This window comes from Cololabis saira, chromosome 4 (assembly GCF_033807715.1).
Source record: "Cololabis saira isolate AMF1-May2022 chromosome 4, fColSai1.1, whole genome shotgun sequence".
Taxonomy (NCBI): domain Eukaryota; kingdom Metazoa; phylum Chordata; class Actinopteri; order Beloniformes; family Belonidae; genus Cololabis; species Cololabis saira.
Genome location: NC_084590.1, coordinates 43,854,084 through 43,868,909, shown reverse-complemented (window position 1 = coordinate 43,868,909; position 14,826 = coordinate 43,854,084). Strand labels below are relative to the sequence as shown.

Sequence of the window (14,826 nt, the reverse complement as noted above, 5' to 3'; positions counted from 1 at the left end):
AACAAGACGCCACAATCACACATCAGTACTGTTATATGGAATGACATAAACCCACCCCAACAACACCATCCATCAAATATATTTAAAAAAAATAAGAAGAAAGTAGAAACACACATTTATATGTAATTTTCTTACTTTTCATCTCAACAACTACAACAAGCAAACCTTTTGTGACAATATGAACATTTTCCATACCTTCCATCTCAGGATTGCACGTTGGACGCATCGCTGCTCCACTAAAAGGTCAGTTTACAGGATGATGACATCAGGAGAGGGAATATTAATCTGGGACTATTAATCTGACTCTATACAACCTTGATCTACTCATTTGGGGAATAATTTTCTTTTCCCAGTGTCAATTCCACAGAATTACACTTATTCTTGCTCACAGCACAGACTTTAAAACCAGAGTACAGACGCGTCACCGTTGCTCCTTGAAGAGCTTGATCACGGCAACCTCCCTGTAAAAATCACCTTGGTTTGATGTGTTTTTTCTTTGCCTGACTGTATATCGTTTCCACAGATTCTTATTTTTTACATGTATGATTCACACACACGCCCCCACACTTGAAAAGAAAACAAAACATGAACTGTGTACTGGCGTATTTGGCTCGTAGTGTCCGGTGAAGTGGCGTCGAGCCCCACACCCGTCCCCAGTACCTCCGGTACAACCTGCTGGTCTACAGTTCCTCGCACGGAGGCAAATGAGTTCCACCTGTAACTTGATACAAGCGAAGTCGGGTCAGCCTGTCTGTGCTGGATCATTCGCTGTCTGGTGGCTGATCGGGACAGTCTACGTCCGTGTCAGACGGTGGTGGGGGGAAGGCTGAGACTCCATCAAATTACTTCAAGCGTCAGCTTACACGGCAGGTTTTTATGAAACCTTAATTAAGACTTGATCGAGTCGAGAAGTGAAACATCAAGGGCACATCATTATATACTGAACTGTGGTTTATATTACAACATTTACATGTTTAATGAATCTAAGGAGGGACACTAAGGAGGGACATATATCTTATATTTGTACGATATAAAAGAAACAGAACTATACAAAAAGAGGTATTATACCTTTATCCTGGTGTGTGAACCTGTTTGACAATGACGTTGCATGGGATGTTAATAAAACTGCTCTGACAGATGATGGCACACTGGTGACTGATACCAGCTCACGGAGGTGGTTTGGTGCACGTTTCCTTCAGCGCTGACTGGACTGAGCACTCTTTGGTTATATCACAGTACCTGCGTTACCGGCATCAGTTCATTAATGTCCGGCGTGTAAAGAACACGGTCGACTTATCGATAAACAAATGTAAATACTTTTCAAACGACAGAAGACGTCTACATGTTTCTTCAATGTATTCACTGTATTAAACTGACTTCACAAGTCCCACTGTCGGAGATGGGATTGGTGGTTTTTCAAATGTTGGGCAGGTGACATTTATGCTTCACTTGTTTCTTGACATCTGGTGCTGGTGAGACGTTACTGTGTGGTAACTGAGGCAGGTATTGAGCCTAGAGAGAGAGAGAGAAAGGTAAGAAATTTTTAAAAAACAGAGATTAAACATGATCATTATTACCACTTTTCCACCAAACCGGTTCTAGGGCTGGTTCTGGGCCAGTGCTGGTGCTGGTTCAGAACCGGTTTGTTTTTCCATAGTTCGGGGTGCTAAGGGGAGCTACGCCATTACGTCACTGTAAACGTCAGTTACATCGCTGCGTTTGTGTTGGTGCGAAAGTTGAAGCAACAACAAGGTCTTTGCTCTAATAGGACTAGGTCTAATTCTTCCGGCTCTCGACGAAGGCGGACACTTTTTCTGCTCTCTCCCTTATCTGCCTGCCCTGCTACTGCTTTGTTTTGTCTCGTCTTCAGAGTCTCTTCTTTTTCACTCCTCCGAAAACTCTACAATCATGGAATTGATTAACTGGTCTCTCAGCACAATTGACCAAATTTTTGCGACCAGAAGACAGGGGGTAAGGGAGCTCTCTTGCCCCGACGGGACATTTTTTTCTTGGTACACAATGGATTCCTACAAATATTGGAACCCCTTTGTGTCTCAAAATTCTGTCTGTCGGGGACGTTGAAGACGCCTTCATAATTGGATTTATGATAGCAGGATTTCTCCTGATCATCCTCCTGATAGGAGGTGGGGGATTACTTGTCTACCGACAAACGCGTAAGACGTCAACAGCTGTTTTGGCTCTTTCAGAGCTGCCAGACGTGGCTGAGGGGTCAAGCAAGGCGACCAATGGTCAGACTCTGACGTTGGGGGAGCAGGGCCGTAAGCTAGATGCGATTCTCCAACAGAATTGCAGGCTAGCGGCGGTGTTCGAGCTCATTGGCAAGATTGATAACACCCTGGAGAAGTTGGAAGCTCAGCTTGGTGAGAAGTGATGACAAATTCGTCTGATTGAAGTTGCCTATGCTGAACCAGAGGGCTGAAGGCAGACGGATAATTACTGGGCTGCCTGTTTTCAATATAATTGTTGATTCTATAATCTGCCCTTGACAGAGCAGTCTTAGGCCGATCGCGCCTGGTCACAATCTTCCTGGTGGAATGTAAACAAAATGACTCTGCCCCCACCACCCTCCCCTCTCCCATTAACACCTGCGGATCCACGTCTCAGAACTGTACGAGCCGCCTGATAACACCAAGGACATCGGCTGAGAGCAGCTCTGGGCGAAGGTTCACGGACCGTCTCATCGCTTCACAGACACTTACTGATAAACACACACACCTCCCTCAATTCAACGCCTTCCTCGGCCCCTCCCTCTTATCACCAGCCCCCCCCAACGCAGTCAACAGGTTTGAGAGCCGGGCCACTGGCTGCGGTGCTCACTTGGGGTACTGTGCCGGGATCCCCCCCCCTGCCGCTAGAACCACCTCCCCCTCCCCCCCCACACACACACACATGTGCAAGCCTTGTGATGTTAAATTTGTCATGTTGCTTTCTGTGCAGAGGTGTTTTTTTGCACTTTCACACTGTGAATTTATACACAGTATGAGGATGCCTTTTTTTCCCTCCCCCATCCCCAATGTCATCCTTTCTCTGATCTGTTCTCACCAGTTGACTCATGTCTTATGTTATTTGTTTTGTCTGTGCCCTGATGGGTTGTACTGGTTGTCATCTCACTGTGCTGGGACGCCAGACCGGCGACAATAAAGGCTATTCATTCATTCATTCATTCATTCATTCATTCAATAGGACATCTCTAAAAGACAGGTTGTCTCCTCCTCAGACCACTGCTGCTTTGCTGCATCCAGACTAATTTGTTGCTTATTTGAAAATGGCACCTTCTCACAGTCTTGCTATTGCCGTTGCTCTTAATAACTCTGCTCCCTCCGCTTACGTAAGCAGTTCTTTTCTCTAGCCCAGCAAAGAGTTGGTGCTACCTTGGAACTGGTTTCTCTGTCCCGGAGCCAATAGAGGGAATGCACATGACGTCACAGATGCGACTTCACAGCGGGTTTTGCCCACTGAGTGGCAGAAAGACTGAGTGGCAGAAAGACTCAGTGGCAGCGTCAACTTTCAGTTTGAGCAATTCGAAAACATCTAAAATGGGAAAGAGCTGTTGTGCGATCGACTGTACTCATAGATTTAGCAAGAAATCGGAGTAATCATTTTACAGACTGCCGAAAAATAAGCTTAAGAGAGACAAATGGATTGCTGCCATTTGCAGAAACAACTGGGGTCCAGGCACCGAAACGTGGATTTTCGGTTCCCATGTTGTATCAGGTAATGTTGGATTTTTGGGTAGCTAACGTTAAACGGTCAAATCATGAAGTTCGGTGTCCTCATCACTTTAATTTCTACAACAAATCCTGCCTTGAAGTCGGACCAAGCGTCAAGACTTTGGTATGCCTTCAAGCTTTGCTTCGTTTATTTCCCCGGTTTAGAAATTAAGTACATATAAATATCAGGAAACTCGATTCGTGGCCAAATATTAATGTCCATGGACCACTGGTTCTTGTAACTGTACGGGTCACTGTCAAGTCCAACTGCCTTTAATTTAAGCCGATAATCGGCTGTTATCCCGTATTCTCCTGGGAACCAGTTTGGTGGAAAAGGGGTAAGAGTGTATTGACAGCTCTAGGATACGCTCGGCTTCTGCAGGTCTGCGTTTGGGGTCATGGCCATGGTTCTGACACCATTACGCAGCGGTGTGTCGTACTCACCCCCGCCTGTCTGCGCCGGGAGCCTCTGTCGTGCCGTCTCCCTGGGCGCTCGGCTTCACGACCCCAGCCGGCCCCCGACTCGTCCTGGAAGTACGGCAGCGTCAGCAGCTCTGCACAGGACAGCCGCAGAGACGGGTCCATCACCAGGCACGCCTGCTAACGCAGACACAGAGTAAGAACGTAATCACAGGCTTTTCAAGTACTCCATACGACACCTGGAAGTGGTTTTACTGAAACTGTGTCACTTAGTCACAATGTTATACTGACTGACAATCAATCTAGAAATGCTAAAAAAAATGTATAATTTTCTAAAGGAATTGCTTCAAGTTTATTATGAAAGAGTTTTGGACTTGGACGGTATGATATGTAAAACTCCTTATGTAAAGCACCAGTTTTACATTTCCTGAGGCAAAAATGGTCATTGATTGATCCTGACCGTGACGGCATGTCGCTGCTGTTGTGTCTACAAACCTTCATAACCTGGAGGGCGTGAGGCGACACGCCCTGAAAACGCTTCTCCAGGGGCTCCTGAGAAGGAAGATAATCAGGTTATAACACAAGTCACACTTTTGACTTCTTGATTGCGAACGCTTGTGCTTTGAGTCGTACCATCGTGTCGGGTTCGGGGATACTGACGCCGCTGAAAAAAACATTTGAGCGGAAGACCTGCTGGTGATGAGGGATCAGGTCACCTGAGATCAGAAACGAGACGATTAAAATGAGCGGAGTGGAACAGAAAACTGGAATCTGCATGTTGGTAAAACCTGTAGAAAAACTGCTAAATCCAGAAGATCTATTGTATGTGAAGGTTTAACGCAGTGGTTCTCAACCTTTTTGGAACCCCTGCAAATTTGTGATCAACTCTTAGGATGCCCCCCCCCCCCCCGCAAGGTTCAAGTTAATGAGCGTTCCCCCTAAAGCTTCCTGCAAATATTTCACGATAAAAGCATTTTAAAGAAATGAAGGGTGTATGCCTACTGAAACGCTAAGGGCCTGATTTACTAAAGGTTTGCGTGCGTAAAAACGTGTGCAAACTTGACATCACCCGCAAACCAATGTGCAAGCTGATCTACTAACAGCGTGCAAAGAGGACTGCGTCTCTCAAATGAGCAAAATAGCACACACTGTTCATTTAGTACTTTTGCCCTGATGAATAATCAATATGGGGCCAGGAAGCGCTAAATACTGGGAGGGGAAAATGCAAATAGGTTCATTTACCACACGCAATGAGATTTACCAAGCCTGAAAGTTATTGCGGGGATTGTGATTGCGTCTGTATTTAATACGTTCGAAAGGAAGGTGCTAATCTGCCCAGCATTACGCACCGATGGCTGCTGTTATTGTGGCAAGAGGCGACATCCAAAATCAAAGAATACGCAGAGAGAGAGTCTTTAGAGAGCTGCATGCTATTTAAAAATGGTGGCACAATTTTTTGCACAAGTTTTATTAAAAGCCACTTTAGTTCTTCGCCTTATATCTTGCCACCTTCTCTTATTGTGCCCCCCTCCACTCGCCCACAAGCAGGCCAAGCCTTTGTGCCAAACTTTGTATTTTATTGATTACTTATCTTATTGAACGTGAAATCATCCTTCGTAAATTACATTTAATTAAAACCCGTGCTTATTAATCACAAAACACAGGTTAAACATCATGACCAAATCCGCTCCGACCCGGTGTGTCAGTATCAGCGCAGAGACTGCAGCTTCGCCTGAATTATGGTTCTGCATTAAATCGACAGCGTAGCTGCCGGTACCAGCGACCTTTCCTTAAAGAGGCCGTGATCGGAGCCTACCGAGAGATCTCCGGATGAGGTAGAGCTGGTCCACGTCAGACTTCCCCGGCCAGAGTGGATTCCCGCTGAGCAGCTCGGCGAAGACGCAGCCCAGAGCCCACACGTCCACGGGGGGCCCGTACTGAGTGTCCCCGACCAGCAGCTCGGGGGCCCGGTACCAGCGGGTCGCCACGTAGTCAGTGTAATCGTCCTCGGGTCCTGCTGAGCCAACAGCACAAAGTTATATATGCGTTCACTGAAGATACTGAATATTGAACACTAAATCACATGAACGTTGTAGAGGAAGGGATTACAAGGCGTGCTGAATGATTACATGTGAACGTATGGTAATGTAACACGGAAACCCGATGCAGGCCCGGTAAAGAGAGCCTGGCTGAATGGTGCTTCTATGCAAAGCCTTCACTGAAAACAATGAAAGCGAGCAGCAGCCCATCTACGTTCCATCTTGAATAAGTCATTAGAGCTACATTAATACTAGAAGCGCGTAAAACACGCCGGCTGCCCGGACGACCTACTCAGGATGCGGGCGAAGCCGAAGTCACAGAGCTTGATGACTCCGGTTTTGGTGAGGAGGATGTTCTCCGGCTTCACGTCCCGGTGGATGCACTGAAGGGCAGACAAGCAGGAGCAGGGATTTAGGCGACATGACATCCAGCTGTGTGCGGCGCAGAAAGGAGCTTACACCAAAGCTGACAGATTAAGAAAGGACCGCTAAGAGTCTGGCAAACAAAACATTTCTGATATTAAAAAAATAACTGAATCCTTTTGTCAGAGTTCCTGAGGGACCACATTTTACATTTTAGACGGTACAGATTAGTCTGGTGACGTTTAAAGGACCTTTCCCCAAAGTTTCAAAAACTGGTTTCTGTACAGAAAAGTGACTTCATTTTAACCCCTTGATGCCCAATATATGAAATAATACATAGAAAATGTTTTTTTTAATCTAAAGTGTATTGAAATTACCTCCAACAGTTTTCTAATAACTTTTTCTGTATCTCTGAGTACATTTGGTCATTTTATTTATTTTTTAGAAGTTCTTTTCATTGTATAACTCTCGTTTTTACAGTATTTTATAATAATAGTAGATAATAAACAATATTTAAATAGTTCTGTTCTGACTAAGGTGATTCTGGGCGTGTTGCAGACATCTCAGAAAGGTATCAAATATGAGACATCATCCATGGGTCGAACTAAACTGATGCATTTTCTGTTTGGACCGGAGATTTATGTTTGTCCCCAAATCCATCCAACGTGATCGCTCCTGATTTCTGACCTTCTCTTTCCATCTCCATCAGCTTACGTCACATACTGTCAGGCGCCGTGGGGTTAAAGTGCAGGACGGCACCAGTAAGCCTACTTACATCTGCAAAACTCCACTCAGAGACTTTAATGATATTGTAGCTTTAGACCTTGATGGCTTCAGAACAATCAGAGCTACACGCTGTTATGTAACGCGGTTACGTTCAGGTTTGTTATGTAACAGGTGCAAGAGGAGAGAAAAGTCAAACTAGCACGGTCAATAAGGGGATAGATTTGTGACCTGATTGTGTCTCATTAATTGAACATGTTTAAACTTATAGAGCTGCCACTCGTGACTAGATCATAATTAGTATAAGAATGAAAATAGAGCGCAGACTCAATCTGTTCTTTGCCGCTCGCTCCAGCCTGGGACTTTTTCTGTCTGCTACATGAACATGCAGAATGTAACATCATACTGGACTTCTAAAAGCCTGGTGCCTGTATGTTCTGCTACATTAGTTTACTGTCAGTTTTTGTTTTACTTGTTTTAAGTTATTCTTGTTCGAGTAAACTTGGTTCCAAGTCGTGTGTTCCTTTAAAATCGTATCGATTTTAAATCAATATTTGCCGGTTTGAATCAAAATGTCATCCATATGAATCGTGTATTAAAGACCATGTTTGCAATAAAACATCTTCGGTGGGTCTTACACGGAAAGGCAAGTCGTTTAGCCAGTCCCAATCAATATAAGGGTATTGCTTCACTCCCATTACGTGCTTAAATGAGGGCAATTTTTCATGCTACATCACATTTCTTAAACCAAACTTTAAAGGATGTCAGTGTTAGTTTTGAGGTGAGTCTGTAGCAATTATAATATTTCATGTGGATGACATTTTGATTCAAACCGTGTATGTTGCAGAAAAGCAACACAAGTTTGCAAACGCAGTTGGGTGCAAATTGCAAGCGCAGTTGGGTGCAAATAAAAAAAAAAAAAAGAATGAAAATAGAAGAAGTAACATGAAATTCTGCTGACGTTGTGCTTGTGGCAGAAGTTCACGGCCTGCAGAGTTTGCCACACGATACTTTTCAGCTGAGCTTCAGGTACCCTACAGAGACAAGGAGACAAAGGGATGTTGATTTTTGTGATGGAAACTTAATGCAACAAGTTCACCGTCATCGTCTTCTGCTCAGATAAAAAAACCAACAAGGTATTTTATGAACTCCTCAGTAACCTTAGACCCACGTCTCACAGCAGCAGCAGCACCTTTGTTTCTTAGAGCAGCCAAAGTTTCTGTTTCACAGGCTTGTGGGAACAGAAAAACGACCAGAACCAACCAACCTTTAGCGGTTTAGTTTTGCCGGGAAACAACTAAAATCCAGTCGAGTCACCACAGAGTGCTTGACGAGCGTCTTTCCTCTGAAAACTGTGGTCTGTCACTTTAAACCCGGCGGCTCCTTCGCTCTGCTGCCGACACTCTCCGTCTCTGAAATCTCTTGGCAACAATCTTGGGCCCGTCTTTGTAATGCAATCTCTTCCTTTTTAATGGCCGGCTCGTGTAACAAAGACTCTTGATAAATAAATGTACGCCTACTGAGCTAAACGGCAGATTCAGTGCAGGACTGGAGACTCCACAAACCCTAGATGTTATATTTAAAACTACTTTTGCAAAGTAACAATGTAAACATGATTCATTGAAATTAGCAATCTTTAATCTATGTTAGAAAGATTTGATAAAAAGCTGAAGTTGTAAAAGTTAAAGTAGGGAGGTATTTGTAAAAAAGTCCCTGGCTATATCCATCTTTTGAAGATGGAAATCACAGAGCATCTTTTGTTGCTACTATAATTCATTAAAAGTGAACTCGTGTTTTCAAATCTGAGTCCAGCGTTTCAGCGACGCCTGACTTACCCTCGGGGGTGTTTGTCCAGCTCGTTGAGGACCGTTTGCTCACAGAACTCAAACACCAGGTGGAGGCGTCTTTTCCTCCTGAACACCTCCAGCAGGTTGACCAAGTTCACATGTTTCAGCTGCTGTAGGACCAGATCATCAGAGTCATGTTAGTTTCCACAGTCAGACCAAACTTTACCAGATCTGGAAGTAGCTTTAACGTCATGTTCTCTACTGCCACAAAGTGGTTTTTGCCTTTATTATTTTAATTTACACCAATTTTGTCATTTATTTTACATCAAAGTGCCCAAAAAAACCCTCCAGGATTTAACTAGAGGGATTTAAGAGTCCAAATCGTTATGAACATACTCATAAAACTCACAAAAATGCTTAGTAGTGAAAGTTTAATCATTCTCACAAACTCAATGTGAAGACAGCTCGAGTTATTGGGATTAAAAAACTCTGTAGCCTTCAGGAAAAATCACTTATTATTATCAAATGTAATTAAATACATTTCTGCATATGTTCATTTAGTTGTGATCAGGACGTACTTCTCACCTTCAGCATACGTATTTCTCGCAGCGCGATCTTCTTGATGACCGGGTCGTCCTCGGACTCCACAAACTTCTTGATGGCGACTAATTGGCCCGTGTCTCTGTGTTTGCACTTGAACACCACACCGTAGGAGCCCTCCCCGATTTTGCCCAGTTTTTCATATTTCTCCATTGCACTGGAAAAATAAACAACACTATAAAACAAACACAAACAGACCACAGACAGGTAAGCACTTCTCCACCTCCATCAAACCGGGACACCACAGGGCTGTGTGCTCGTCCCCCTCCAGTTCAGTCCTTGCGGGCCGGTGTGCTGCATGTTTCAGACGTTTCCCTGCTTCAACACGCCCTGATGCAGATGAATGCATCAATAAAAAACTCGATGACAAGCTGATGATAATCCATTCATTTGAATCAGGTGTGTTGAGGCAAGATGAACACATGCAAGATGCCGGCCCGCGAGGACCGGACTCGAAGAGTCCTTAGCTAAAATCTTTTGTGGACCAACAAGTCAATAAAGTTTAAAATTGCAATGATATATTCAGTACTCGAGTTGTAAAAAAAAATCAGGGGGGATGGTGGATTTTATCATATGGGGACAGATAATTGTGCTGATTACAAATAATATAATATATTACAAATAATAGCAGTGACCAAAACACCTGCAGAAATACTGCAGGAATGACATAGCAGCAGTTAAATGCAGCCTTCTGTAAGCTTTAAATATCCACTGGGCTTACATCAAATACATCAAAACACAACAATAAAAAACTGTTTTCTGAACTTATCAATATGACTCTGTCCTTCACAGGATAAGTAACATGGATCACTGCAAAAACTCACAATCTTAACAAGAATATTCATCTTATTTCTAGTTAAAATGTCTCATTTTTACTAAAATGAGACATTTTAACTAGAAATAAGACGAATCTCATTACACAACAAGACTCATCACTGGAAAAAACAACAATTTTCACCTGTTTCAAGTAGATTTTCACTTAAAATAAGTAGAAAAATCTGCATGTGGAACAAGATTTTATTGCTTGTAATAAGAAGATAAATCTTGTCCCAGATTGGCAGATTTTCCTATTTATTTCAAGTGAAAATTTACTTGAAACAGGTGAAAATTGTCAAATAAGTTATTTTTCTGGTGTTATTTTTCTGGTGATGACTCTAAATGTTGAAATAGCAGTAAAACCACATTCATTGATGAAATGACATAAAGGATGGAAAGGGGGGATGATTTTGACCGTTTTTATTTCAGGGGGGATGCCATCCCCCCTCATCCCACCACAACTCGAGTACTGGATATATTTCCCCTAAATCATTACTAGATCATTACCAGAATCATTACCAGATTCCGTCTCTGCATACTGAACCACCTCAAGGTACTCCAACTCCAGACAGCAGAAGTCTATCACTTCCAATGCAGCTAATATCCTCATCAACCATCCGGCCGGTTCTAAACACCGATTATTTACCCGTCTGCCACACAGGGAGTTCTTCAGATGAAAAATAGCTTCTGCTCCACGGCCTACACACTTTTGACCACACTGCAACAATCGGCCCCCTCCGAAGTACACCAGTGTCACAAGTACACAAGTATATGTATTTGTACATATTCATGCAAATATCTCAGGAATCTATTTGTGCATTTATCTCTTGATTCCAGTCATTGCCACCAGTAATTATCTAGTCTACTGCTACTGCTGTTGTACATGATATATCCACCCTTGCCTTTGGGGCAAGGCCTGGGGGATTGTTTGGGGGTTCTATGCAGGACTTCTTCCTCTTCTGGACTGAGATCTCTGAAGTTGCTCCCAGGATCTTCGTATTTTCGAGCTTCTCATATTCTTTCTTTTCCGTGTCGGTGGGTGTGGGATTGCTACATCTAATTCTGTCAGCCTCCATAGTGTCCAGCCGGTTAAGCGTCATTACTTTATCAGTTTTGATTACGAAGTCTTAAAGTGTTTTAAAGTGTTTTAATCTTTAATTTTCAACCCCTCTTGGAGGTGCCCTCCATCATGACTTATCCCACACTCAGTACTCAGTACAGATGTTCCTGTACGCTATTCCAGCTGCACGATTCTGCCTTTCCATGTGTTCGATGTGTGCCTGTTCTTGTGCTGCTGTAATGCCTCAGTGATGTCCTTCGGACCAGCCTTCCCTAGCCTTCAGAGGACTTCTCAGAGTCGGCCACTTCTGCAGTGAACCTGTGATATATGCCATGCATGGACTTCTCTTTCCACGAGGACTGCTCCTCCATCTCTTCTCTTGTTTCAGACATTCACCATGCAGTTCATCGTTGAGGGACATCCCCTGGATGTATTTCTGGATCTTTGTTGTTTCATTCTGAGGTACTACTCCCAGTCCAAGAGATGTAATGCCTCTAGTGTCTATTAGCTCTGTCCTGTGCCTCTACCTGGTAGAAAATCCCCCAAAAGTCTCCCTAGGGCGGTGTCCAGGAGCCATTCTTAACCCATACATGTGCAATAGTGTGTGTGTATATATATATATATATATATATATATATATATATATATATATATATATATATATATATATATATATATATATATATATATATATATATATATATATATATATATATATACATATACAGATACAGAGGTGGGTAGTAACGAGTTACATTTACTTGAGTAAGTTTGGGGAAATGTTGTACTTTTAGGAGTAGTTTTGAATCACTATACTTTTTACTTTTACTTGAGTAGATTTGTGAAGAAGAAACTGTTCCTCTTACTCCGCTACATTAGGCCACGTTGAGCTGTTACTTTTCTTTTATCCCTTTTATCCACGTACGCGTCAATCTCATGACATCACTGAGTGATTCTTTGGGAAAAATTTTTGTTTTTGCATGTTTTGTCACATTTACACAGACTCAAACACACACAGAGTTTCTATGAGTTCATGTTTCTATTTCTGCCCGCGGAGCCTGGTTTAAAAAGAAAAGTACAAAGGCTTGAAATTTTGTGCTACTTGTGCTTAATTAATTTATTTATTATGTTATTTTATTTATTTAATTATTTATTAAAGTACTTGAGTTTATTTTAAGATTATTTTCATTTAAGCTATTTTATTTTTTATCAATTTTAATTTATTGTATTATTGTATTGATTTAATTTGCCTGAAGATGATTATTTTGTACTTTTGTCTGTTTGAATGGTTGTGTTAAAAAAATAAATCAGACGTGACTCAACAGTTACTCAGTACTTGAGTAGTTTTTTCACCAAGTACTTTTTTACTTTTACTTGAGTAATTATTTGGATGACTACTTTTTACTTCTATTTACTTGAGTCATATTATTCTGAAGTAACTGTACTTTTACTTGAGTACAATTTTTGGCTACTCTACCCACCTATATATATATAATATAATATATAGCCTAATATATATACTATATATATATATATATATATATATATAGGCTATATACTATAATTTGACATAATGCATCTGTTGTCCATGCCCCAATGTCTAGTTGCACAATAATAAGAACATCCATCCATTCATATGCACTTTTAAAGGTATCTAATTCAATCAAATGACTGTATTTCTAATAATTCAAACATTTACACACGTTTTTTTCCCGAGCTTGTAACCAAGGGGCGACTGTTTTTTCTGATAAACAGAAAAAAACAGTCACATATTCCTTAAAATAAGAGCAAGAACACAAAACTTATTCCTACCGACCCACCAGTCTGATCACGACCAGAACCGGAGCCTCCAAGGCGGCAGGTCCAACAAACGTCCCCAGATTACGCACGGTTACGCGGTTCCTCCTCGGGTTCTGCTCCCACACTGATCTCCGTGGTGCGCGCCGCGGCGTCGCCTTGGCAACCGCTTTGTTGTTGTTGGTGGGGTTTTTTTTTTTTTTTGCGTGTTTTTCAGGAAATGAAAAGGGTTTGTTTTGACTTCCAAACGACGCGTCGTGAAGCCACACGGGTGGTAATAAAGTAGCAGTTAAATAAAACTTACCTCTCACTACGTGCGCAGAAAAAGGGCGAACGTAACGCAAACGGCCAAGATGCCAATTCACAGAGCTGGACGCACGCTGTTGCCATGGAGACCGGCGTTACCTGGGACCGCTGGTTTTAACCGGTTATGGAGGAAAATCGTGAAATAATGGGAAACTAGGATATTTCAATAATTGAACTTTCAATATTTAAAAAAAATCATATATTTAAATGTATTTTTTTCTTCTAAATTGCAGTTAAATACATGTATATATTTTATTTTACTTAATTGCAAGATGGTAGCATCTTAAAATCCAGGTAATGTTGGAAAATTGTACATTTTAAATGGATAAACATTATAAATATTTGATATGTGTAAGAAACATTACCTTAGGATTATTTACTTCCAATTGCTGTAGCAAAGTTTTAGATAATTCTGACTATTCTTTCTCGAGTAGTCGGTGCTTATTTTGAGACATACAGTATAATTTTTGCTCAATGCAATACAAATAGCCGAGAAAGTTATTGTGAAAAAGAAATCTATGGAAATATGACATTTTGTCCACAATAAACCATTTCCATTATATGTCAGGTACAGGATGCAAAAATAGGCACAAAACAAAGACCCAAATCTGCATGAATCTTATGAATCTGAGTCAGCTGAGACTTAATATGATGAAAATTCAAGGCCAGTTCACCATTAAGACAAAAACAAAGACTTAGGAGGGTTCGGCCTGTGCAGTGTGTGGCAAATGCCAAATGCCAAATTGTGTTAATTATAATTAAGACCTGGATTTGACATGTAAACAATATAATTTGAGGAGCTTGACTAAGGGAAATTGTTGGGATTCTCTCAATCAAGTTGTAAAGTTTTGAATTTGCCCCTGAGAGTCCTTATGCTGTGGTTTACAGTGCCTTGCGAAAGTATTTGGCCCCCTTGAACTTTTGCCACATTTCAGGCTTCAAACATAAAGATATAAAACTGTATTGTTTTGTGAAGAATCACCAACAAGTGGGACACAATCATGAAGTGGAACAAAATGTATTCGATATTTCAAACTTTTTTAACAAATAAAAAACTGAAAAATTGGGCGTGCAAAATTATTCAGCCCCCTTAAGTGAATACTTTGTAGCGCCACCTTTTGCTGCGATTACAGTTGTAAGTCACTTGGGGTTTGTCTCTATCAGTTTTGCACATGGAGAGACTG

The 14,826-nt window shown here is 41.8% G+C and overlaps 1 protein-coding gene and 1 non-coding gene across 2 annotated transcripts; one reads left to right on the top strand and one right to left on the bottom strand.

Moving 5' to 3' along the window:
* Positions 1–46: 46 nt before the first annotated feature.
* LOC133442010 (cyclin-dependent kinase-like 4) lies at positions 47–9,816 on the bottom strand. The gene is made up of 9 exons (XM_061719877.1): positions 9,649–9,816; positions 9,112–9,233; positions 8,238–8,310; positions 6,483–6,573; positions 5,968–6,165; positions 4,785–4,867; positions 4,647–4,703; positions 4,176–4,328; positions 47–1,512 (listed from the first exon to the last, which is right to left on the bottom strand). Exons 1-9 carry the CDS (start codon positions 9,814–9,816, stop codon positions 1,417–1,419), a joined length of 1,041 nt encoding a protein of 346 aa, XP_061575861.1. The 3' UTR covers positions 47–1,416.
* LOC133442734 (small nucleolar RNA SNORA77) lies at positions 7,598–7,726 on the top strand. The gene has a single exon (XR_009782654.1). It is a non-coding gene; the product is annotated as a small nucleolar RNA SNORA77 (small nucleolar RNA).
* Positions 9,817–14,826: the final 5,010 nt, after the last annotated feature.